A 25744-nucleotide genomic window follows, 5' to 3' on the forward strand; every position below is an offset into this window, starting at 1 on the left:
ACTTCCCAAACCCCCACACAAGACATGGTATCAGCAGCAGCGACCGTACGGAAGTCACTTTCCTGTCCTGGGAGACCTGCGATGCTGTGCCTTTGACGCCCCGATGGCATCAACCTATCGCAGTATTTGCGGAGCTTGAAAACAAACACAAAGAAAACGCAGCATGGTCGCCTGGAAATACCTACTCCAGAGTCTTAAGTTTTCAGTTTTATGACTAGGAGGACGCTGTGGGAGGACAGTCGGATGGGCTGTCCTGAGGAAGGCTGCTCACTTGTCACTGAATTCCACCACCCGGGGGGCCCCCTTCTGTACCCCTCTTTTCCAAGGGCCAAGCAGCTCTCCATTACACAATGTGGTACATTTAAATATTAGTTTCCATAGTCACCGCAGCTGTGGTTCTGAGGAGCCACCAGACAATTGTTCCAAGACCTCATCTCAGAGCTGCAAAAAAATGCTTCCCCTTGTCTCTCTCCTCATACCTCCACACCATAGCCTGGTGTGCCGCGTCACAGTGTCCCCAGTTGCCCTCCCGCCGCGGTCTGGTGTGTCTGGAAAACCTCTGTGTTTGGTTCCAGATAAAGAGGAGAGAACCTGAGCCCAGGTCCCATTCGCAAAGCACCATGGACTTTCAGACTGATGGCTCCACTGTTCTCTGAAGCTGTGAGGGAGCCGATGGGGGCCCAGTCCCGGTGTCTAGGCAGCTGCCTCCCTTTGCCTCTTTCAAGCCACCGAGGGAAAACAGAACCTCAGAACCCTTCTCAACATGTCTCTGCAGAGCGGGGTTCACCGGACTTGACATAGGACATGAAACCACCTTACATCCCTGACCTCAATGATCCCAGGGAACCCTTCTCTGAGGCTGGAGCCTGAGCAGTTAGGGCAGTTAGGACAATGTGTGACCTGATCCCAGCCACCACCTCATAAAGACAGCACAGCTCCAGTTCTGCTGATGGTCTGGGTTCAAATCCTGACAGGAGCCTCAAACACAGTGGGTGCTACTTCCCACATAGTAAGTGCTAAGGACATGAGTACAGAAACCCAAACCAAATGCAGAGAACTGGGCTCTAATGTGCTGGTTACTTTAGTGACACCCATGGAAAGGAAACCTCAGTTCAGGGATTCCCTCCATCAGATTGGTCTGTGAGGCATTGTCTTGATTAATTGCTGTGGGAGAGTCCAGCCCACTGTGGGTGGGGCCATCTCTGGGCAGGTGGTCCTGGGTTGTATAAGCAAGCGGGCTGAGCAAGCCATGAGGAGCAAGCGAGTAAGCAGCACCCTCCATGTGCCCCTTTCCTGTCTGAGAAGGCTTTGTTCAGAGTTTATCACAGCAACTGAAGGCACTAGGAAGCCCTGCTCCTACACCCCTGCTAAATCCATCTTCAGCCCTGCCCACCTCACCTCCTGCCACTTTCTCCCACCCTCCTGCTTTCTATGTTGGGAGCTGTTGCCGCCCGGCTTTTCCTCAGCTGTGCCGTAATGGCAGTGTCTGTTTCCCTCATGCTGGACTTGTTAATGCGTCAATCCATGCGCGTTTACATCAGCCTCACGAGGTCCAAACTATGCATGATCACAGGATCAGAGAGGGACAGCAGCATGTCAGAGACCACACAGCCAGGAAGTGCGCCTCCACCAAAACACAGACACAGAGCCACAGCTGAGGGCTCCCTGCACACAGATGTAAAACCCATGCCAAGGAGATCGCTTCCTGTCCAGTGCTACCTTGGATTTCTAACTCCCAGTAGGAAGCCCAAGGGTGATAAGGACGTAAACCTGACATCAGGACACAGCTGGGCACAGTCTCTAATCAGACACTTGAAGAAACTGTGACTCTGGGGGCTGGTTATGTCCTCTTATTCAGCCTCAGTTTTCATGTCTGGGGTCACAGACAACTCGACAGGATACCTGTGAGTGCCTCTTGAAAAACCACACGAGGGAAGAACGTTTCTGATGTAACAGTACGGGGTAAATGACTGTGAACAGCATCAAAAAAAAAAAAAAAAAAAAGAACAGGGCACACAGCAAATACTACAGGCAAGATGCCTAGTAAACAGTTGATAATAAATGCCCCAAAATAAACAGTTATCATACCTCTATTGGTAGCACACAGCTGTTGGTCAGTCTATATCTGTGGTGAGGTGCCCAGCACACAGTAGATGCTTAAGAAATATTTGTGGCAATCCAAGTGGAGGAAAGTGACTAAGCACATAATAGGTGTCAATTAGTCGGCAGGCTCAGGGCAGGTGCCAAGTCTGAGACACACGAAGTGTGGGTCAGCCATGAGGAGGAGGATAGCACCAGGCAGGTGACAGGCCTTGACTGGGGAGCCCAGGCGTGCTGAATGGTGCACCGCATTTCCCTCACCCTCCACCTCTCACCTTTGTTGTACAGAGAGCCATCGAAGTAGTAGCTGCCAGTGTAGAAGCCAGTGGCCAGCTCGATGAGGTGGCGGGCCCACGTGTTGCCGGCGCCCGGGAAGCTGGCTAGAGCAATGAGCTTCTTAGACTTGGCTGGGAGGAACCTTCTGTCCATGCAGCGATTGTCTGCGGGAGGACAGACAGGGGTGAGCACAGTGTACCCTGGAGACAAGGTCATATCGGGAAGAGGAGAGGCTCTGTGATGGGCTGAGCGTACAGGAGGGGGGACAGTCGTCCACAGGAGGACAAACCTCCTGTCCAGTCTCAGGCGATCCCCAGAAAGTCTCTCACATTTGGTGGTTGCAGGGTTCAAACTGTCAGTTTGATGGGACTGAGACCCCGCCCCAGCCACTGCAGCTCCTATCTGAGCCAGAAGGCTCCTCTGCTTTCTTTTGGTGCCAGAGGAGCAGGGGCTGCCCTGGGGTCATGGACCACACTTAAAAGGTACCTCTCCCTCTATGCGACTTAAAAAAAAAAAAAAACCTAAGCGAATGTTGCACTGTAATTAATGTTTCACATGGTGAATCGCACTTCTTTCAGAATGGCAGGGTACAAGAGGGCCCTGGGGAGAAGGGGTGGAGAGATGTGTGACTTAGTAAACACAGGAAAAGGGACGAAGGAAGCCTCTGGGTGTGTCCTGCACAACATCTCAATTTTCTGAAGTTTAACAGGTTTTGTTTGGTTTTTCATAATAAAAGCTTGGCTCTGGGTTTGGGGCACCCTTCATCCCTTCATCCCTCTCAAAGAATGCTTAACTCACACCTTCCTGGGAGGCCATGAGTCAGCTCTCTGATAACATCTATTGTTCTCAGGGTTAAGATCTACTTTGTCAGCCAGGCACGGTGGCCAGTGCTGTGATCCCAGCACTTGGGGAGGCAGAGGCAGGCAGATCTCTGGGTTTGAGGTGAGCCTGGTCTACAAAGTGAGTCCTGGACAGCCAAGGCTACACAGAGAAACCCTGTCTCGAAAAGCCAACCAATCAACCAACCAAACAACAGAAAACTATTTTGTCTATGGTAATGGTCAGCTGCCTCCATTATTTACCTTTTTTTTTTTTTTTTTTAAGTTAAACAGTGTTAGACTTTGATTTATTTCTATATTGCTCCTTACGGTGTTACTCTCGTCTCTAATCAGGTCCTAAAGGTCAGCTTGCTATTTCTATTTGTTCTTTCTCGATAATCGCGTGACATATAAATCGTAAATAGTTTTCACGGTTTCATGGTAAGTTCTGAGAGCTGACTGACCATAAAATGTTTCATCATATGTTCCGGTAACTGTCTGACCATAAATCCATAACATGTACCTTTTTCCATGATCATAAAAATAACTGCAAAATTCCGCTTTTGTAATCACTTGCTATAAAGAGGTTTCCTTGCCTTTGGTCTGAGTTGCTTCCTTCTGCTACTCTGGAGGAGACTGTAGGTTTGGCCCAGCCGTAAAAACAAATCTTTTACCTTGCAACCTCTCAGTGTTAGCTCCTGTGTGGTTCTGAAGCCCCGTACACCAAGGGAGAAGCTACAGGCTGCATGTTCTAGGCCGTGGAACCAGCAGACCCAAGTCTCCACCCTGCCTTTCCACTGGGCACCTTTACCTCCTTGGACTGAAGTCTCCTCGCTTTGCGAACAGAAGTGAACAGGCCACTCAGAGTGAGTCTGAAGTAACGCCCAGAAGCTGCACTTTGATCACCTGTCTTGGAATCCCAGCTCTGCCCTATTTAGCTGTGTGGCCATACTGCTCAGCCTCCCTGTTTAGTCATCCATGTGTAAACTGGTCACACATCGTGACTGGACGGTTAGGTGGGCAAAGCCTGGTAAGGCACATTGACAGTGCTGGGCACGCAGCCTGCTAGCTGTTTAGTTCCCGTCAGTAATGTCAGGGCGCATTGTGTAGTCGATGCTTAACAAAGGACAGACACAGTAGACCAAGATTTGGGCAGTTTGCAGAATCTATGGTATGCAACTCTTCCCAGGGGGTAGGATCTGCTAGAGCGCCTTGGGCAGGCTTGGGATGAGCACAGAGATGCTATCGACTGTTGGGAAGACATCAGCTTCTAGCATGGCTCAGCAAGGCCACACACGAGTACAGTGCTATTAGTTTGGCAAGACTCTCTCCTCCAGGCCAGGGCCACATAGCTCGGCCCAGATGCCCGATGCATCCCAGAAAACCAGCACACACGTGTCCCTCCTCACTGCACTGTCAATGAGCAGTATTTTTCTTACCAGGCTTCTGTACTCAATATCAGATCAAGTGGGACCACCGGTCACAGGATTTTTACGCAAATCACAAACAGGCATCTGTTGCTTCCCTCTAAGAGGGCACCGGTGTGCGAGAGTGCAGACTGCCTTGCAGGTAATACTGCTGTTGACACACCCATGCCGTGTCCGTCTGTCCATCTATGCACTGTTGCTAGGAGGCAGTCTGCCCAAAGACGTGCTGTTACTCTTCAGACTTCAGATGGGCTGGGAAAGCTCTTCCCATTGAGCCAAGGATTCTAGCATGGTCTTTGCAGTCAGCTCTGAAGGCACGTTGCTCTCCTATGTAGGTAGGACTGTGGCCAGTTCCTTGTCCCTCCACCATCTCTAAAATGGGCATAGTTCTGCCCTGTTCACAGGCTGACTGTGGCTTCACATCATGGAATGAGCTGAGGCTGGTGCAGTGAACGGCCAGTGTTTCCATGCTGAGATAAGTCCTGGGGTTCCCTTAGGTTCTGGTCCAGCGTAAGTGCCCAACCCCATACCAGCTACTGTTTGAGAAGCCCCTCCCAGGAATAAAGGTTGATGGTCTGTCTGTAGGCAAGCCCCTCAGCTACTCTGAGTCTCACTTTCCCAGGGAAGTGGGAACAATCACCATCCCCACCTCAGAGGACAGCTGAGGAGAAGGAAGTATATATGAAGGCCTCAGTACTGAGCCCAGTGTGGAGTAAGACTTAAGAAACCCATTGCTGCTGTCATACCACCGTTTTCTTTTTCTTTTCTTTTTTTTTTTTTTAAAGATTTATTTATTATGTATACAGTGTTCTACCTGCACGTGTGCCTGCAAACCAGAAGAGACCACCAGATCTCATTGTAGATGGTTGTGAGCCACCACCATGTGGTTGCTGGGAATTGAACTCAGGACCTTTGGAAGAGCAGCCAGTGCTCTTAACCTCTGAGCCATCTCTCCAGCCCCCCATACCACCGTTTTCATCATCATCACCACCATTACCACCACCACTGTCACCATCACCATAATCCTTAACACCTCATCATCACCATCATCACAACTGTCATTACCACCACCACCGCCACTATTACCACCACCACCTTCATTACGAATATCACCACCATCACCACCACCATCATCATCACCATCATCATCACTACTGGCACTACCATCACCACCACTACCATCATCACCACTGGCACCACCATCATCACCATCATTACGACCACTGTCACTACCATCGCCTCCCTTCATAGTTCTAGTTTGCCCCTCTGTTGCTGTGATAAACCCTGACCAAAGGAAGGGTGGGTTTCTTTGGCTTTCATGTCCCAGGTATGGTCAAGCACTGAGGGAAGTTAAGGCAGGCACTCAAGCAGGAGCAGAGGCAGGAGCCATGGAGGAAGCTGCTTACTGGCTTGCTTTCCATGGCTTGCCCACTCTCCTTTCCTAAACAACCCAAGGCCACCTGCCCAGGACTGGGACCACCCACAACGGGTGAGACCTCTCACCTCAATCATACACCTTACAGACTGGCCTATGTGCAATCTGATGGGGACAGCCCTCAGCAGAGATTCCCTCATCCCTGCTATGTCTAGGTTTGTGTCAAGTTGACAAAAGCTAACAAGCATGACTGCAGTCATCACCACCGCCATCATGGCCACCCTCCTAGCCACTGTCATCATCTCTACCCTTGGCCTCCCCTGTAGGCGGTACAGAGATAAACAGTCAGCGTGGGCTCTATCGGCAAAGGAGGACAGGGATGGAAAGGACGATTGACAGGGAGGGGAAGAAGACAGGCTGACAGAATTCCAGAACAAAAACGATGTTGGAGACCAACCATCTACAGCTTCATTTTCCATATGGAGAAACTGAGGCCAGGACAGGAGGTATGGGTTGTCCAAGATCACATTCTGGCTCTGTGTTGGAGGAGACCCAGGGCTCTCTTTCCGCTATCAGCAAAGCGCCACCTCAGGTAGACACGGGCTCATCAGAACCTCCCCTCAGGAACTTCCCTTGTCTCATACCCAGGGTGCCTAGGTCTCAGCAAGTCCGCCAGCCCTCAGCCTTCTCATCAATTCACTTCCCTCCTCACACTGCAGGCTTCAGGAAACGGACTGGCCAGGACACACCTGGGAAGGGGGGTCTGTCGAGGCAGCCTGGCTTACCTTGGACCTGTGTCTGGTACACAATGAAGTAGCTGGGCGTCCCACAGCTCTCAAACTCCTCGGCACTGCACTTCTGTGCACACAGCTGCTCGTCCTCCCGGTCGTGAAGAGGGAACCGTGTGGTGGGGAACCCACAGTGGCAGGCAGTGCCAGCGAGAGCTGCCAGGGGATACTCCTGGGCATGAGGACAGAGGAGGGTCACCCAGTCCCTGTGCAGCCCAACCATACCCCTCCTCGGACATCACAGCCACCCGGCCCAGTCCTTGTGTTGATTAATCGTTTATCTGAAATGAGACTTCAGGAGAAACAGGCACGCACATTCCCAGGCAGCAAAGGGAGACCCACAGAATGCACCGGCCCTCTCCATCTATCTGCTGGCTTCACGGTGAGGTAAAAAAATATTCCAGAAAAGTACTATCTGGTCACTGAACAACTGGACCCTTTCGTTTCCCTCGGTGATCTCCATGGCAACGTCTTACACAGCATCAGTACCAAATTAGGGATTAGGAGGCACCTAGAGCTGGTGTAGATGTACATGGCCTCGGCAGAGCCTTGCCTGCTCAGTAAGACCCTGGAGTGTCCTAGGACCCAGGTATCTGCAGGGTGAGCTGGAGCCACGGAACACTGAGCGGCCAGTGTTGGTAAATTCTCTCTGGGCCCTTTCCCCTGCCGAGAATGAACCTGGGGTCAGCGCCATTTTTTTTTTTTCTGGCAAAAGGGATTCATTGAGGGTTACGGCAGACAGTGTCAGCACTGTACTGAGAGAAGCACATGAGAGAACCAAGAGGGAAATGCTTGGCCCTGTCTTCCCTGTGACTAGGAAACTCTGTCCAAATCTGTGCTCTAAACCACCAACGGATTGCCCACATGCATGCGGCAGACCACACGTGGAGATCGGAGAACAACCTGCAGAAACCAGTTCTTTCTTTTCACCGCATGGGCCTTGGGAATCAAACTCAGGTCTTGAGGCTTGGCCGCAAGCCTTTCTACCTGCTGAGCCATCTTGCTGGCCAAAATCTGTACCTTTTGTACAGACCAAAAGGATATAGGTGTGCACACAGGCATACCAGAGCTGCCTTGGGTTGTTTCCTTTGCCGCCTGGGTAGCCAGGTTATCTTTGGCCAGTTGGCGCCTAAGCCAGATACAGCTCAGAAAGATGGCATGCAGCAGGGTCCCACTGGCCACCGCTGACGACATCATCCAACCATGAGTGTTTAGTATGCCTCCTCAGCACCCTCAGTCTCACACTCCTTCACCCTCAGACACAAGCAGGTGGCTCCTGCCATTTTGTGCAGCTCCGTGGAGTGACGCTCATTCTGACTCATCATAGGTCATGGTCTGGTGACCCCTGCAGCTCTTCTGAGTGATGGCAACTTCTTCAGCGCCACATCCTGCCCCTCAGGCTTCATGCCACCCTGTCCTTGCACCCCGAGGGCTGCGAACGGCCCCAGCTCACCTTCTCTGTGCAGAGGTCCACACACTTGTCCACAGACATGTTTGGCATGGCGACTGTCACGGGCAAGGCCAGGGAGAGGTTGTTGGGTCGCCGGAAGCAGCCTCTGAACACCGCGCTCCCATCTGAAGGGCCAGACGAAACGGAGCTGTTAGACCTAGCTGAGGCTAATCTTCATCATCAACCTGTCTGTATCTGGAACCCATTAAAGCCCAAGTAGCGGGGCAAGCTTTCCAGGGATTTTCTTGATTGGACTCCTTGTCATGGGAAGACCCACCCTAAATCTTGGCCACGCCTTTGGTGTCAACCCCCATAAAAGGACATGGAAGAAGAAAGCTTTTGCTTTTTGCCTGCTTGCCTTCACACTCATGGCAAGTTCATCTATCCTGCTGCTGAGGGCTTCCCTCCTTGTTGTTAGACACCTACATCAGGACCCCAAGGTAGAATGAAGACCAGCAGCTCCCTAAGAATTCCCTGGGACTCCAGAGCCAGACCAAGACAGTTGACATCTAGTCTCACGGACTGAAACAACTCCCATAGCCTTGGTTTTTCTGTCAGGAAACAGCCATTGTTGGACCACTGCTTGTAAGTCACTCTAACAAATCCCCTTGTGGAAGGAAGGTGTAGAACACTAAAGCCCAGAGAAGGCAGAATTTGCCCGAGCAAGCCAAAGCAGGAAGGAAAAGAATGGTCCAGTTCCCAGGGAATAAGCTCAGCATTTCAGGGACACTCCTCTGCTCCAACATCCATGTCAACTGGTATGAGAGACTGGTTCTCCGTGGGCCACCTTACCCCCTTTTCTTTTTTAGCATCCCTGTGCCTCGTGTCTCAGTCTCAATGGTGGGACTGCCCCATACATGAACCAGATGCACGGGGGGCAAAGGTGTGCGTCACATTCTCATTAGAAGGAACTGATGCTACAGTATAGCAGGAGGCAAAGTCCCCAGCAGCATCCAAGGGCACCGTCTTCCCTGTACCAGGGCCTGCCCCTGTGCTTTAGGGAAAAGTTCCTGGACCTCAGAAATTGCTGCTGGACCTAGATGGACACCTATGGGCTGAAAGAACTGACACTGTGTTAGGGCTGGGGAGGGGGCTCGCGTTAAGATCCTTAATGTGAAAATAGCAAACCTGGAGCCCAATGCCATGTCCCCCAAAGAAGTTGGCCCTGAAGAAAACATCTGGAACCATGGTCTCAGGCTGGCTGTGGGGAAGCAGAGCCTGAGGCAAGTGTGTAGATGAAAGCTCCAGATGGGAAATGTAGAACGCTGGCTGGTCCAGGAAGGTGGTGAATATACCTCTCTTTCAACACCCTCCCCTTTTATTTTATTTTTATTTTTTGGTTTCTTGGGTTTTTTTTTTTTTTTTTTTTTTTTTTTTTTGGTTCTTTGAGACGGGGTTTCTCTGTGTAGCCTTGGCTGTCATGGACTCACAGCCCAGGCTCGCTTGGCCAGGCACTCTACCACTGAGCTACTCTCCCAGCTCTTTATTGCTCAGATCCTGAGCTGAATGTCCCTTCCCAGAAGCACAGTTACAACAAAGAACCTAGGTCTTGAACACAGGAGCAGGGACAGGTGGGACTTGCACAGCCCCAACTGTGACAGTACTCTGCTGAACATTGTATAAGTACCAGCAGGTCCCCTTCTCTTAAAAACTCCACAAGGGGTCTAGGGATGCGGCTTGGTTGGTAGGGAGCTTGCCTAGCATGCATGAAATCCTGGTTCCATCTCCAGCACCAAATAAACCAGGCATGGGGACCAAAGACCGCAATCCAGCCCTTGGGAGGTGGAAGCAAGAAGATCAGAAGTTCAAGGTCACCCTTGACTATACAGTGAATTTGAGGCCAGCCTGGGCTATAGAGCAAAGCAAACCCCAGAAGCCCACAAGAGGCAAACTCATTGAGGGAGTTAACGAGAAACAAAGATGTCTTGGTAAAGAAGTCCCATTCTTTCCCAGCTGCTCTGAGACCGTCTGAAGTCAGAAGAGCAAAGAGCAAAGAGAGCCACAGAGGAGACGGGCCTCCAGCTTGGCAGATCTGAGTGCAGAAGTGCGGATCCATGTTCCTTTGCACACACAGACACAGGTGTTTAGATTCACGGGCTGGCAGAGAATGGAGAGTTCCTTCCATGCAGCAGGTGGAGTGTTCATGAATAGCATGTGTACATCTTAGGTCTCGGAGCTGGTCACATTGGCACTGGCCCACAGCACAGACATGCATTTGGCTTACAGGACAATTCATATATCATGCTGGGTATATGCTGTCCTGTGCTGTCTCAGCTTTCCCTGGGGGAGGGGATGGAGGCCCCAATGTTCTCATGTCTAGACTGGCAGTAACGTGAAGGAGCTGTGGTGGGCCTGCCTCCTTGCCTGCTGCTCTGAGACTGAGGACAAGGAGACAGAGGTGGGGAGTCCTGGCCTGGACACGAGGAGTCTAGACCGCGAAGGGCGGGGAGAGGATAAGGACTTTGTTGTCCAGTGCTGTGGAGGAGTCTCCTTTGATGTTTAAGCTGCTCATGAGAGGAGCCCAGGGAGAAGGGCTGGACAGGAAGCCTTGATTTCAGACAAGGCGAGGTCTGCGTGCGGAGTCTCACGGGGCCAAGGATAGCAGCTGGGGGAGCAGTGCAGCAGGCAGAGAGTCAGCTCTAGGAGCAGCCCGTCTTCAGGACATAGGATCTTCCTGTTCTGAGGTGCTGGGTAAGACTGCAGAGCTCTTGACAGCAGGGGGAAGATATGTGAGCCTTCTAAGTGAGCCAGGAGAGGGTCCAGCCACTCTCAGGAGTCTGGGGAGCCCGGCTCTCTCTCTCTTTAAATGGCCGTCCACTACAGCTTCGTCAGCTGGACACCCAGCATGCCAATGGTGGCCGAGATCCTGAGTCTTCCCACTTCCCTCCTTCCCCCATCTTTGGTATGGGTCACATGACTGTCTGCCTTGTGTCGCTTGCATTTGAAAATGAAAGTGAAGTGGTCAGTGGCTCCCTCGGCCTCCCTGTGGCATAAAAAAAGATTTGGATTCCCACAGCATTAGGCTGACATTTTCTTGTTGGAAAAATTTCTGGAGCCCAGTGCAAAGGGGATCAGCCTTAAGCCAGATGGACCGGGTGACGACTGGACTTATTCTGTCAAGCATTTAGTGGATTTATTCTATCTAGTGGATTTAGATGGTCATCTTCACGTTTCACTAAGCCTCAGTTTTCCTCATCTGTGAATGGGGTCCTCCTCTCCCTCACTTGCGCATAGAGGCTCGGTACTAGGCAGTGAGCTATTGTCAGTGCCTCTTTAACGTGCACCCATCCTGGACAGGATGAGGGTGACCAGACACTATGTCTTACTGTCTAGAATATAACTTCCCCAGGAACCACCCTCAGGCAAACATGGGTGAGAGCTGGGGAATCGATACTCCTGCCTTCTTTTCCTTGGGCAGGCCACCTCTGAAGTCTGGGTAGTGTGTGCCAGAGAGTTCCATAGGACCTCGAGGGAGTCCTCAAGAGTGGCTGGATCCATGAGGGACTCTTTACTGGCTGCTTTTAGCCTTGCCACTCCATTCCCCAGCAGAGACACAGCGGCAGCAGCCCCCAGTCACCTTGTACGTGGGCCAACAGTGTAAGAACTCACAGTGAAGAGTGTCTCACGGAGGTCAGGGCTGCAGCCTCTCATGGCCACTTCCTAGTCACGCTCTACCACAGCCCTTGCCAAAGAGCAGTAACGGTGACTGTGACAGAGGCTTGCTGTGTGCAGCGTGGAGCGGAACATATTTCATAGAGTGTCTCATTCTCCCTCACAACAGCCTGTGAGGCCAGCAGTACTGCTACCCTGTTTTACAGGGAGACAGCCCAAGACTTAGAAGGACCCTGTCTCCAGGTCCCACGGCCAGCAGGAAGCAGAGCTGGCTTTTGTCCCCAGCCTTCTTGCACATCAGAAGTGCTTTCCCACCTCTGCCTCTCCACATGAGCTGTACCCGGTTCTAAGGAGGGGCTCTGGGGATCCCCGTGCTAGTCACACTTATATCCCAGGATTGCTCTCAGGCTCCGCAGCAGGGTCCTACAATGGCTGCAGAAGCCTGTGCCCCACATTTTGACAATGTCAGCTCTTATTGGCAGTCTAGCAGGGACATGCGTGACCCCGGTAGCTTGAGCTATTTTACTAGAAAGACTTGAGCAGAGCAATGGCGCACTGACACTCTTATTTAAGAGACCCGGAAGTCCTGTCACTTCATTGTTTTGGTGGTTCACAAAAAGATGAGGTAAATGTCAGTGAGTGTCAGCTCAGAGGCAGACATGGAGGAGTCCTCCTTAGTCTGAAAGAGGCCACTGGCCCCTGGATAATAAGGGCAAGTTCCACTGCACTAAAAATGCTGGCTAGGGGATGCTACTTATGAGATACCTACAGTCAGAGAGGCATTGATTACAGAAGGGGTCTCCCTGTCCAAGGGGAGGTTCAAGGCCACTATTTGTAGACCTCACCAGAAGGTCCCAAGGATGTTGGAAATCCAAGTAGCTTGAACTGGGTAGTTCTCAGAGCAAAGTCGGGGACTCCGTCAGGAGCAGCATGCACCATGCAGATCTGTCTGGACCCTCACTTGCTTGGTGGTCCTAGAGATGGTTCAAGTTGTTCCCAATTTACAGACCATGATCAGAGACTCAGAATGGATCTGCAGCTCGGCCAGAGTCAGTGTAGCAAAGAAACAGAAATCGGAGTGGAAAAATCCACACATCTCGCCTTGCCTGCCTGCTTTCGGGAATTTGTGGAGAGGTGCAGGCTGAGTCCACCTGTTACGACTGGCCCTGCCTCCCGAGACTGTGGCATCCACCAGTGCCATATGTTAGAGTCTGGCAGAGAAGGAGCTGGCAAGGTCCATCAAAAGAGACACGAGCTTCCTGGACAAGCTGGAGGTAGGGGTGGTAGGAAGTTAGTACCAATGAACAGAGAGTGCATACACCCATCCCAGAATTATCCTTCCAACTCTCAGAGATGGGAATCTCCAGGGTTATCAATCCCAGGAAAAATCCACTATCCAGCTGGGAGGTATTCGCTGGGTTCTTCAGAGTTATTGTGAATTTCATAATGCCTCATCAGGGCAGGAGAGAGTGCAAAGGTCAGAGTAGGAACCAGAGGCAGGGTGAAGAGATGCTAAGGAGGAGAAGGGGAGAGAGGAAGAAAAGGGCTGACCCCAGGGAACAGCGCTGGGTGGCAGTCACAGGGTCTGAAAGGCACCCGATGGCCGTCAGCACCACGGACAGCGCTCTGGATCCTCTCCACCTAAATCCTGCAAGCATCCTCAGGCAGACAGACTCTCTCCAGACCTCCTATAAAATCACAATGTTCTCCAATTACCAGCTGGTCTCTCCCTCAGGGAAGAAAGCTGAACTCAACGGCACATTTAGCAAACCGTTGTGACAAATGCAATCTCACCAAGAAGGTAGTCCATTTCTTGGTTCTTTTAGACCAAGAGTGAATTTGTGTGCCCTAGGGCCTGCGTCAACGCAGAATGGCAGGGGACTGGCAGAGACTGGTCCAGCCCATTGCAGGAACAAGCAACCCCTCCCAGCCCACCAGGGTGGCACTCAGAAAAAAAACAAAACAAACAAACAAACAAACAAACAAAAAAAACGCCCCTGGAGGATCTTCTGATTGGAAGTGTTCTGTGTGAGTTCTCAAGAGACTCTGCAAATGGAGTCCTGTTTCTACCTTCTCCATTTCCCAGAAAGGCTCTCTCACTTCTTCACCTGTGTCACCCATGCTGAGTTGGCTGTGAGCCAGTGAACTGGATGACACACCTTTCTGAGTTGTTTATGGTGGAAGCAGATCCCAGCAATGGGAGTCAAGGGCACTCTGGGGTCAGAGCAAAGGAAGCAGAGATGTCGTAAGTCTTAGAGGCAGGAGACAGGAAAGGGGGTCAGGGGTCAGCAGAGGAAGGAGTTGGGCTGAAGCTGAGTCCTTGCAGAACTGGCGATGTTCCAAGCGGGAGTCAGAAACCTGTTTCCAGCCACCCTTCAGATCCCCCAGAAGGCACCTGGGCATCAGAAATACGTGCCCATCGCCATTCCTGATGCACAGCCAGGCTTTTCCAGGTCCAGGTCCAGGTCATTTGCTTAGATTTCCCCGGGTTCCTTGTCATGTGTCTCAAGTCTGGGCGTCCTTTCCTTCTCTACCAGGTGAACGAAGCTTTATCCACTGTGTGAGAACCCCACCAAATGCGCTCTCTTCTATGGCATCGCCCAGGGTGTTCCACAGGGCTGCTTCTGCTCTCTGTGTCTCAGTTTCCACAAGTGTACATATAATGGAAGCTGACGAGGAAGGTGCTTCCAACAAGGCTTTCACTGAGTCTGGACCATTGCTTCTGGTTCTGACTGTTGGTTTCTTGCTCACCTTGACTCTCCAGAGAAGAGGATTCTACTCAAGCGTCTCCTCCTTTGGGCAGCCTCTGTGGTACTCTGTGCTTACCTCCACAGCTGACTCAACCCAACTAGCAGCCAACTGTTACCCCAGGATTGCGGCCTCCTTGGAAGAGAGCCTGCACCTCTCACACTGAGTCTGCAAGAAAATGCACAGTTCCCTGTTCCAGTTTCTCCATACACCACACTGCTGAGCGAGAGCCTAGCAGGCACCTCGGCTGGACATCTGGTCAACTGCAACCACCTGTCTTCTTACCCACACCACCTCCATTCTAGTCTCAGGAGAAGCAGCCTTGAGGTACACAACTAGGCTTGGGCTTGCCTTCAGTTTCCCCGTGGAAGGCTTCATACCATGCAGACCACACTGGAAACATCTTCTCAACCTGTGGGTCGTGACCCCTTTGGGGGTTGAATGACCCTTTCACAGGGGTCACGTATCAGATACGCTGCACATCAGATATTTACACTAGGATTCATAACAACAGTAAAAGTGCAGTTATGAAGTAGCAATGAAAATAATCTTACTGTTGGGGGGGGTCACCACACACGAGGAACCGTATTAAAGGGTCTCAGTGTTAGGAAGGCTGGGAACCGCTGCCGAGCTCTGCTCTCAGTAGAAATGGCCCCATCTCCTTCTGGACAGGACACAACACAAGGATGCTTTTCCCAGGCAGTATGGTGTCCCGCCCAGGGGTCTTTTGCTACCACAGCATGGGCAGGCTGGGGGAGGGGGGGAAATGCCACCCTGCCCTCCCCTGTCCTCTCTGTATGTGTGAAGATCACCTCACCCAAGAGAGCTCACCAGCTCACTCACCGTGTGTTTGTTACACACCTCGTCCAGCTGACATGCCTTTGATGTAAGTGTCATACCACAGAACCAGAAGCGGGGTGGGGGCCGAGGAGGTTCCCGGGTCATCTAGTTAGCGAGACACACCACTGAAATGCTTCCCACCATCCCAGCCGCATCTGCAGTCAGTGGTAGCATCATCCCAGTGGCTGCGATACCCTGAGGTCATCTCTTCAGATGGCCAAAGTGTTACCACTATAGCCTCTTGAATATCAGTACAAACGTGGCCAGTTGTAAGGACATGCAGGCTGCCATCTACTTAGAACCCCACTGTACCAATGGTCAGAAACCCAAGCCTGCCCACTGCACTGGCTCTCTCCAGCTGAGGTTTCCCACCTCTGCGCTTTGCCAGCCGGGCCTTCAGACCTGAGCCAAGGTGACTAGGCACATTTGAAAACCGACGGCACACTCAACCCTGCTCGCTGCGGCGCACAGGCTACCGAGGTCCAGGATCTCAAGCCCTGAACATACTGCCAAGTGCCAGACTGTGACAGAGACGCCCACTGAGGAGATGCCCCATCCCTACAGCCGGCCACGTGTGAGGCCGCAGCCAACACACCCGTACAAGAACGCACGTACAGAGGACAGGAGCTATGGACCAACAGCCTAGAACAGCTCATGGGCACCATCCGGGTGTGGAACCCAGCTGTGTCTGTATCTCAGGCCTGTCACCCCACCTGCTCTGGAGGCTCAGGCTTGAGGAAGGAGCTGCAGGACAATGACCACAGAAAGGATGCCCCCCGCCTCTCCTACCATGTCCTCTCCTTGGTTTGCGAACTGCAGAGTTTTCTCAACAAGACTCTGGCTGGGGATGCTAGCAAGCCATACGGAAGCTTTTGGAGGGGCAGAGAAGTGTGCTGAGCTGGAGAAGGTCCCCACTGCTTGCTGTGGCTGTGGCGCTGAGACAGGCTTCTCAACACAAGTGGGAGTGGGTCAAAGCAGTGTCTCATGCCTTCCGACCTCCCTCTTCAAGTCCCTCCCTCCCTCTCCCTCCCTCTTCCTCTCCTTCCCTGCCTCCTTCCTTCCCTCTTCCTCTCCTTCCCTGCCTCCTTCCTTCCCTCTTCCTCTCCTTCCCTCCCTCCCTCTTCCTCTCTTCCTTTCTTTTTATTTGCAGTCCTGAAGACTGACCCAGGGCCTTGTATATGACAGACAAGTGCTCTGTCCTAAGATACACGCCCAGCATCTTCCCACCCCTTAAATGTTTTGGAGACTGGTTCTCCCTACGTTGCCCAGGCTGGCCTCAAACTTCCTCTTGTAGCCTAGGCTGTCCTCGACTTAGAATCATTCCCCCTAGCCTCCCCAGTAGCAGGATGTCAGGCCTGCGCCACCAGGTCTGGCTTTCCTCCCGCCTATTTCAAGGGTCACCGTGAGGATGACGTGAGCTACCCTGTATAAAGTGCTCAGGAAAGGACAAGGGCTTTGAACTCTGCAGTCCTGGTTACTACACTGCTCTAGCACACTGAGGCTGAGCCCATCAGGACCCGCAGAGCGGGCAGTGGGGGGCCGGCCGACGCTGGTGTCCCGAACTCACGTACACCTTCGGGCAGACTCCTGGGCCAGCTGCAGCCGGTAGACGGACAGGCGGTTGACGCCGCCACACACGCTGCCACGCTCTCCCTTGCACTCCATGTCACACTCCGCTTCGCTCACGTTGGCAGCCTGGATCTTGTGGCCGCAGTAGCACTCGGCTCCGAACTCCAGCCCAGCGTACAGGTAACCCCTGTGGGAGGCTGCTGTCAGGCGGGGCGACGCCACCAGGGGGACCCCCAGGGGACAGGGGACTGCACAGGGTCTCCAGGAGGCATGGACACCAAGGAAGGAGAGCACGGGGGAGGGGGATGGGGACTTCAGCAAGGGGCAGGGAACTTGGAGGAGGAAATGGGGTCACACCCACTCCAAAGGGCAGGACAGCCTTCTGGAAGTCACAGAGCGTGGGGAGTCAGAGACCCCTGGGGACACCCATCAGCCCTCATCACTGCCTGATGTGTTCTGGCCCTTACACTACCCTCTCCATGCCCACATTAGTACACTCATGCATAACACACACACACACACACACACACACACACACACACACTCACTCTGTACACACACATATTTATACATCCACAGGTACTCACTCATATCCACACAAACTCGTGCATACACATAAACGCATCCACACACACGTTCATTCATGTGCACAGAAACATTCACACATCCACACACTCACTCTTACACATTTATACATTCACAGATATACACACGCAGTTACCAACACACACTCAGGACACACACACTCAAAATATTCAAATATATTCATATACACATTACTGCCACCCTGTCCCTCCCCCACTCCTTTCACCTCAGAAGGACCCAACCTCTCCCTTCCAGGAAACAACCCCCAGGGTGACGCCTCACTGAGCAGCAATGGGGAAGGGGAGGAGGGAGGGCGCTTGTATCCCTTTGGCAGGCTACAAAACCAAGCTTACATACCCTGCCAAGAAAAAAAAAAATTCTTCCCTGAAAACAAAGCCAAACAAAATTCCAGGAGCCATGAGGGTATGCTATTTTTTTCCTAGCCGTGGAATCCTTTCCTAAAAAGGCCGCTCAGTGGACACCAGTCTAAACACATGGAAGGAGGCTGCTGGCTCCGGCTGAGAATTTGGGGAGGGGGGAAGACTTGCCAGCCAGCCCCCTGGCCACCATGCTCCTAGAGTCACGGGGGCTCCTTAGGCAGCACCCTCAAAAAACATCCCTGGAGGAGATGCCGTGGCAAGGGCTATCTCCTGGCTCCCTATGCAGTGCTGCGGAGATGGGCAGAGCCACCCAGACCGGTGCCCGCACATGCCCTGGAAAGCCCTGGTGACCTGGTGGCATTACTCTTGTCCCATCTACCTGCTCTTCCTGGAAGAGAAGGCAAGGGCGGCTGACATGGGCATCTTGGAACCTCATTGCAGGAACTGCCTCCATGTCCCTTCCCTCTGAGCCTGCTTCTTACGCATCCCTTGGGCCCCCTCTCCTGCAAAGGAACCTGTTGGCAGCAGCAAAATTCCCCAAGGACGTACGTTATCAGGTCTGAAACAAGGGACAGCCTGGAACTCAGAGCCAGAAGGGATGAAGGCTGAGGAGGAGGGACGCTGTTCTGGAGAGGGCTCACCAGCATCCGGGAAGGGGCTTGTATGGTGGCTGGCCTCCTGGCTGGGGAGAGCTGGGAGTCCGCAGCGCAGCGTGTTAGCAAACTGCGTTCTTTAAGAGGTGGAGTTTAAAAGCAGGCAAGATGACACAGGCCTGCAATCCCAGTGACTCGGGAGCCCAAGGCAGGAGGACTGCGAAGACTCGCGATGACACAACCAGCATTTCTCAGAGACAGTCGGGTGCCAGGACTAACCTCACCCACATAACCAGCTGACCACAAACACCCTACCTTACAGCCTGCTCCTCGGTCCAGCCCACACAGTCGCACAGTCACGCTCCCACAGGCCATGTTCGCTTGCATCCTTGTGTACACGCATGTAGGTGCACACCCATGCAGACACGTGTGCCTAGACACATATGAATCCATGTATACATGGGTGCACACACACAAATCAACCACTCTTGCAGTCCTCTTGTTTTTCACACTCCCTTATTCACTCGCTGACAAGGCAAGGCAAAGGGCACCACTGAAGGAACACCGGGTGGGAAGGGTTGGAAGGGATATGTCTGGGGGCGGGGTGGCAGCGGTGGGGCGGGGGGCACTACCGTTCAGCACAGTTGTCCTGGCAACGGAAGACTGTCATCTTTTTGTAGTCGAAAAAGGACACACCTCGCAGAGCCCGGCTCTGAGTGTCGTCCAGGTAGCAGCCGATGTACTTGGCTGTGGGGAAAGAGGAAGAGCGTGTAAGTACAGCTGAGGATGAAGCTGGAGGGATGCAGGAGGAGGGTCCCGTGCGCCCCTGGCTGTGTGGCTTTGCCAAGTGTGTGGTACCTAGGTCCATCCTCAGGGCACACACAGGAGATGGGAAATGCTGGGCCTTGGCCAATCAGGGCAATGGGGACCAACGCGAGGCTGCAGGTCCTGAAGACACAGGGCACCGGAGGGACTCCCTTCCCTGGGCACAGCCAAGTGCAGGGGTTTCCTGGTGACAGTGGACACTGGAGGCATTCCCCTGGCCCAGGAGGAGCCCCACACTACCCAGGACAAGGCCTGTTTTAGTGTCTGTGGACAGTCCACAGGCTGCCTCAAGGGTCTCGCCGCACTTGGATGACTCAAGGTTCGACCTCACTTCACTGTTACTTCCCATCTGGTCTAGATGGGGTTAGATGGCCTTGTTCCCCCTGCAGTGGGGATGAAGCTACCCACCATCCGGAGGGGGATGACTCACAGACACCCCGCCCCGGTAACACTGTCCTGTGTGTGCTAGGTTCAGAGTTCTGGTTAGCAGCGTAAGAAAGTGCCCATTCACTGGCTGGCTAAAACACTTTACAGTGTGTCTCTCTGGGGGACATGGGCAGATGCTTCTGTGCCAAGAATCACTTCAAATGGTATCTAAGAACCACGCAGGCATCAACACTGACTCAGACACAAAGACAGCAGCTTATGGTTTGTGCAAAATCTCTTTTTTTTTTTTCCTTAACATTTCCCCAATGCTATGGTAAGTGCCTCATACACACCAAGACTCTGTGAGGATATTATCTGTGCTCTGTGGTTCAGAGAGGGTGCTATCTGCTCAGGGTAACACAGCTTGTGTAAACGAGGCCAGAGCTAGACACACACGGCGTTGCTCCAGCTCTCTCTTCTGTATGTTTGGGATATTCCTGTATGCTGGACAGACCTGGCGTTCTCCCGCCCTACAGAGGAGAGACCCAGCTCAAAGCTGGATGAAGACTCAAACGCAGGTCTACAGGACCCACACCGCTCTCTCTGCCCCTTCTCTTTAAAGAGTTGGATCCAGCTAGATCCTCGGATTAAATGGCCTTCCCAGGGAGTGATCAGGAAAACCTGAATGCCATCTGACACTTCCTCTGCCTAGGAGACCCCCCCGGGTTAAATGGGAGGAGGCCCTTTCCCTGTCCTTGTACTGGGGAGCAGAGCTCCATCCACCATTTGTAGCTGTCAGCTCTGCAGGACACCGGTCTCCGTCCTGGTGACCTGGACTTCCTTCATACAGCAGAGGTGATGGGCTCTGCTGAGAACAGTCTGGCTTCAAAGGGAGCATCACTGCCCCAGTCCCCCGTGAGCCCATCACTCGTGACAGCCCTTCAGGGTCCTGGTGGTCTTTGTTCTTGCTAGACATCCCAAATGCCTCGTGCCTCAGAGAGAATCTCAGCGGAGAGGGTGCTGTAGGGCACAGAGCGGGGCCATGTACACACGTGTTTCGTTCTGGGCCTCTGCTAAGGGACTACTGAGCACCTAAGGACGGTGGGTCTTTGTTTATTTCTGTCTCAGGGAAAACCCAGGACTCACACATACTCAGACATCCCTCTACCACAGAGCCACGCTTTCGGCCTTCTCAAACTTCACAAATTTTTTTTTAAGGAAGCCATTTTTAAAGTATGTATACATGCACATGTGTGTGCGCATTCATGTGTGTTTGTGTGTGTGAGAATGTCATGTGTGTCCAGGTGCCTGCAAAGCCAGTGTGTGTGTATGTATGTGTGTGTGTGTGAATGCCATGTGTACACTGAGGTGCCTGCAAAGCCAGAAGAGGGTTTGAACCCCTGGAGTTACAGGAGGTTGTGAGCTGCCTGATATGGGTGCTAGGAATGTCACTCATGCCCTCCTCAAGGGCTGTCTGTGCTCCTAACCACTAAGCCACCTCTCCAGCCCCATGGAGATCTACTTCACTGGCAGAAAGCCAATCATCAGGACACTGATATCCTTTGCCTTCCCCTCCTGAGGGCCAGTTTACACACATATCTTACCTGCCCTCCCCACAGGGGTACCCAGCTAAGCTGGGGTCAGTAGCAATGCCCACCCACGGACCTGCTGGACTCAAGATAGGGCATGAGGTCCATGCTCTGAACCCTTAAAGATTAAAGCTGGTCATGCTGGCACCTGCCTTCCCTGGCTCATGACAATGGCATTCTATAATACCAAAGATGCCAAGGGTAATAGTCCCTTGTACCAAGTTCAGTGTGTGCAGGAGAGAGAGAGAAAGACAGAGACAGAGACAGACAGAGATAGAGAGGGGTGAGAGAGGAGAGAGCATTAAGAAATGTGGTTTTTTTGTTTTGTTTTGTTTTTTTTTTTTTGAGGCAGGGTTTCTCTGTGCAACCCTGGCTGTCCTGGACTCACTTTGTAGACCAGGCTGGCCTTGAACTCACAGTAATCCACCTGCCTCTGCCTCCCTGAGTGTTGGGATTAAAGGTGTGTGTGTGATTAAGAAATGTTGAAGCCCAGGTTCAGAGCCTTTCTGCAGGCTGGTGGCATGGCAGGACAGACGGCCATTCTCCAGGACTCTGATGCTGAAGCCATTGACCTGGTGAATCTACCCTCAAGGAGGTCCTGGAGCAAACCTGGAGGTCTGTCACCTCCAAAGCGCTGTTTTAGAGGCAGGACAGTGGAGGCTCTTCCACTCTGCTCAGACGCCAGGGTGGAGGACCAGAGAGGAAGGCTCCTGCAGTGACAGGAGAGAGGAAGGTTCCTGCAGTGACAGGAGAGAGGAAGGTTCCTGCAGTGACAGGAGAGAGGAAAGCTCCTGCAGTGACAGTCAGTACTGGCTCATATGTCCTTCTCCCCCAAACCTGCACTTTTAGTTTGAAATGACATGCTCTCTATGGCAGAGTCCTTTTTCAGTGTGTGTGGTGTGGCACGGGGGATGGAACCCAGGGCTTTGGAAACCCAGGGGTCTATCTGGAGCTGCATGACTCCTCCCCAGGCTAGCCTTAAGCTGAGATGTCCCACACAGCAGGTATACACATCTACTGAAGGAACACTTGAGTGTCTGTTTCCTTATCTGTCAACAGAAGGGAGATACAAGGTCCTCTGGATGTTTTGAACACGGGCATTTCACACACCATTGCCCAATGAAGTCAACGTCAAGGGCCCGGTGGTTCCTCCCTGCCAGCTTCTCTGGTCCCTATACCTGGAACCTCACGGCACTGCCAAGCTTGAGCTCAGCCGTGTGATTGCCAAACACTGGACCTTCTTTCCCAGGGCCTGTGCTCAAATCCCACTGCAGTGGCAGAAGCTCTCGGAGGTGAGGTGTGTAAAACAGTGCCTAGTCACAGGCCACACCAAGGGGGACTAATGGCTGAGTTTACACAATCCATCAGCATCTCCAGGGCCCCAGGGACCGATGAAATAGCTACGGGATGCAGGCTGGTGATTTATCTCCAGCCCAGGGTCCAGAATGTAACAACCTCCTCTTCTCACACTTTTTCTTCTGCTCTTATTAATCTTTTTATGGACAGCCCCCCTCTCTGATGGAGGCCATTTGCTAAGAGGGTGGCTGAGCCCAGGCAGGGACTCAAACACTGTGCATGTATCATTACCTCCACCCATTCATCCGTCCCATCCACAGGTGCCACACGCTCTGACCAGCGTCCTCAGTTCATCTCATTTGGTCACATGGTCATCCTCTGACAAGGCCATCAACCCTGTTGGTTTGGGGCCACCCTCCAACGTGTGACCCAACCGAAGATGCGGGCTGCACCCAGGGATCTGACTTCTTGCCGGGTGCCAGCTCCACCGGCTGCAGTTCTTTCCCTCCCCCTTACAGTCCCAGGGCTCTGAGGATCAAGTCTCGCATGCCCACGACCTGCAGGTCTCCTGGCTCCAGCGTCAGGCCAGAGCAGCATTCTGAGCACTGACCTAAGGTGCTGAACTCCAAACAAGTCCCTCAACAAGGAGGACACTGCCTGTTTCCGAGGCTGCCTGCCGAGGGCCCAGAGCTTGGGGCCGCTTTTCTACATGCTCTTCCTTCTCTCTTTGCATTTCACAAAATATGTACAAGCTCAGTGTGCTGGGCCGCGCGCGCAGCATTGAGAAGAAGGTTCGCATGCTTTGGAAACCAGTGGCTCTTGTTTCACCCTCCAGCTCTTCTGCAAACAACCAGTGTAGCCATCGCGAGCCACCTGCAAAATGGCCTCTAACTCATGGAGTGGTGCTAGTGAGGTAAAGCAATGAGTTGCTCCAACATGGTCCAGCCCGCAGCGACCACTCAGAACACATACCAGTACCAGCAAAGGGGCAGCTGTTAAGTGACATCACAAACCAGAGGGTGTGCCGGGTGTGCCAGGCGTGTCGAGCATGGAGCAGGTGCTCAGCAAATGGCATCGCTCCTGTCAACAGCCATAGGGGCCACATAGTGGTCTCCCAGTATCTATCCCACAGCGGCAGGGTCCAGCATCCCCCACATTTAGGAAGTGCAGTATCTGCACAGGACTCAGACCCTTCCTTCCTCACATGCTCAGCAGTTCTCTCTAAATGGCTTTAGTCCCTAACGTGGCGTGAACACTGAAAATACAAGGGGGAAAGCCAGGGTGTGATCCTTACAAACACATTTTTTCCTTAGGTTTGTTTTTTTTTTTGGTCTATGGTTGGCTGAATCTCAGGGTATGAACCCTCAGCTACGGAGCGCTGACTGCATTTGATTCTCACAAACCCACGGGGACATTTTCACGCAGATCCACTGTCACAAGGGCTACCACATGGCACAGGGCGGAAAAAGAGCCTTCGATCGGACTTAGATGGGGCGGTGTTCTGGGTGTGGACAAAGCTGAAATGGAGGTGTCCTGGCAGAGGGAGAGTCGCCCTCTCATTTACTCATCCATCCATACTGGGTAAGCTACAGAGGCGCACCTGCGCTGTCCCGGGTGCTGACGGGCTGAGCTGGCCAAGCCTGGAACACCTCTGCCCTCCTGGATCAGAGGCCCAGCTATACAAGCAACAGGCCTCTGCCTGGTACTGTGTGGCAAGAGTAAATCTGGGGGGGATGTGTGTGTGTGTGTGTGTGTGTGTGTGTGTGACTGTGACGAGGCACAAGGTGAAGACAATTGGGACATTCTGGGACGTGGCTATGGGAGGAGGAAGGGACATGGGAGCTATGCAGATGTAGGCTGAATGGGCTGAGATCCTGAGCAAAGACAGCAGGGAACTCAGTGGACAGCAAGAAGGACAATGGGCTACAGTGGGGGAGGGAATCTGAGACGTAAGTGGATGGCTAAGCTGGGGCTGGTACCCTAGGCCAAGCCTGTTCTGTCTCCTCACTTCTGTGAGCTCCAGGTCTCTCACAGGGCTGAAAGGTAGGAGTCTCCTACACAGCTTCTGAGCTAGGTTCAAGGCCACCTGTCCCTGTTCCTAGGATGGGTCCCTTTGTGAATCCTGTACCTTCAGGGGGCGGGAGGCGGGAGAACGGCTTCCTACAGTGGCACTGTAAGGCTTGTGGAACCAATCCTCTCACCCCATCCTCACGGGGTTCCCTGAACATCCTCCCATATTAATACCATGAGCTGTGGCTGTGGAAGGTCTCCCAGCCTGCTGGTCACTGGTAGCTGCCAGTGCAATGGGGACGCCTTCAGAGGAAGCCAAACATCTGGGCAGATGGGGCTTAAACTCCAGGTTCCATACCTGGTGACTGTTTGCTTTTAGTTTAACTTATTTTTTGATTACATGTATGTGTAGTGGTGGCTATGTGCCAGAGACCATAAGATCCCCCTGGAGCTGGGATTACAGGTAGCCGTGAACCACCTGACATAGGTGCTGGGACTGGAACTTGGGGTCTTCTACAAGTGATTTTGCTCTTAGCTGCTCATCCCTCCTGAGGCATCTGTTTGTGAGACAGGGTCTCCTAGCCTAGGCTGGCCTCCACTTCCCTATGTGGCTAAGGATGGCCCTGAACTCCTGATCCTCCTGCTTCCACCTTAGCGCTGGGATTACAGACGTGCCCTGCCCTCCCTGGGAACCCTGCTCTATCCACTGAGCTACCCGGCCCCCAGCCCTGCACACCTGCTAAACATGCATGAGCTCGTCTGCACCCTGTTCAAGCCTGTGACATGTACTGGTAATCAGAATCCTTTTGGGTGTAAAAGGCTGAGAGACTGTGACAAGGCAACAGAATTTACCCAGGGCTGAGTTAGCTCCTGGAGCCTCGTCGCCAGGACGGAGTGTGGCAGATGCAGAGCTGTTTGGTGTGGACGCAGCTTCGCTTTGCTAAGCAGCTGCCACCGATCCTGGGCTCCTGGTGTCTTTTTTTTTTTTTTCCTTTGACACAGAGTCTCATATAGCCCAGGCTAGCCTCCCGCTCCTCCCAGCTCAGCCTCTCAACCTCAGGAATGGCAGTAGGCATCACCCTGCCCAGCCACCTCCC

At 52.8% G+C, this 25744-nt stretch overlaps 1 protein-coding gene across 2 annotated transcripts in view; it reads right to left on the reverse strand.

Moving 5' to 3' along the window:
* Positions 1 to 25744, reverse strand: part of Wscd2 (WSC domain containing 2) — a 79728-nt gene that overhangs the window by 11176 nt on the left and 42808 nt on the right. For both annotated transcript variants that reach the window (XM_021661940.2, XM_060382595.1), the window contains exons 3-7: positions 19194 to 19308; positions 17006 to 17190; positions 8238 to 8359; positions 6782 to 6956; positions 2376 to 2540 (exon numbers count right to left, since the gene is read on the reverse strand). In XM_021661940.2, coding sequence (XP_021517615.1) covers positions 2376 to 2540; positions 6782 to 6956; positions 8238 to 8359; positions 17006 to 17190; positions 19194 to 19308 — 762 coding nt within the window. The remainder of the gene's footprint in view (positions 1 to 2375; positions 2541 to 6781; positions 6957 to 8237; positions 8360 to 17005; positions 17191 to 19193; positions 19309 to 25744) is intronic.

The sequence above is a fragment of the Meriones unguiculatus genome, chromosome 4 (genome assembly GCF_030254825.1).
Source record: "Meriones unguiculatus strain TT.TT164.6M chromosome 4, Bangor_MerUng_6.1, whole genome shotgun sequence".
Classification (NCBI taxonomy): domain Eukaryota; kingdom Metazoa; phylum Chordata; class Mammalia; order Rodentia; family Muridae; genus Meriones; species Meriones unguiculatus.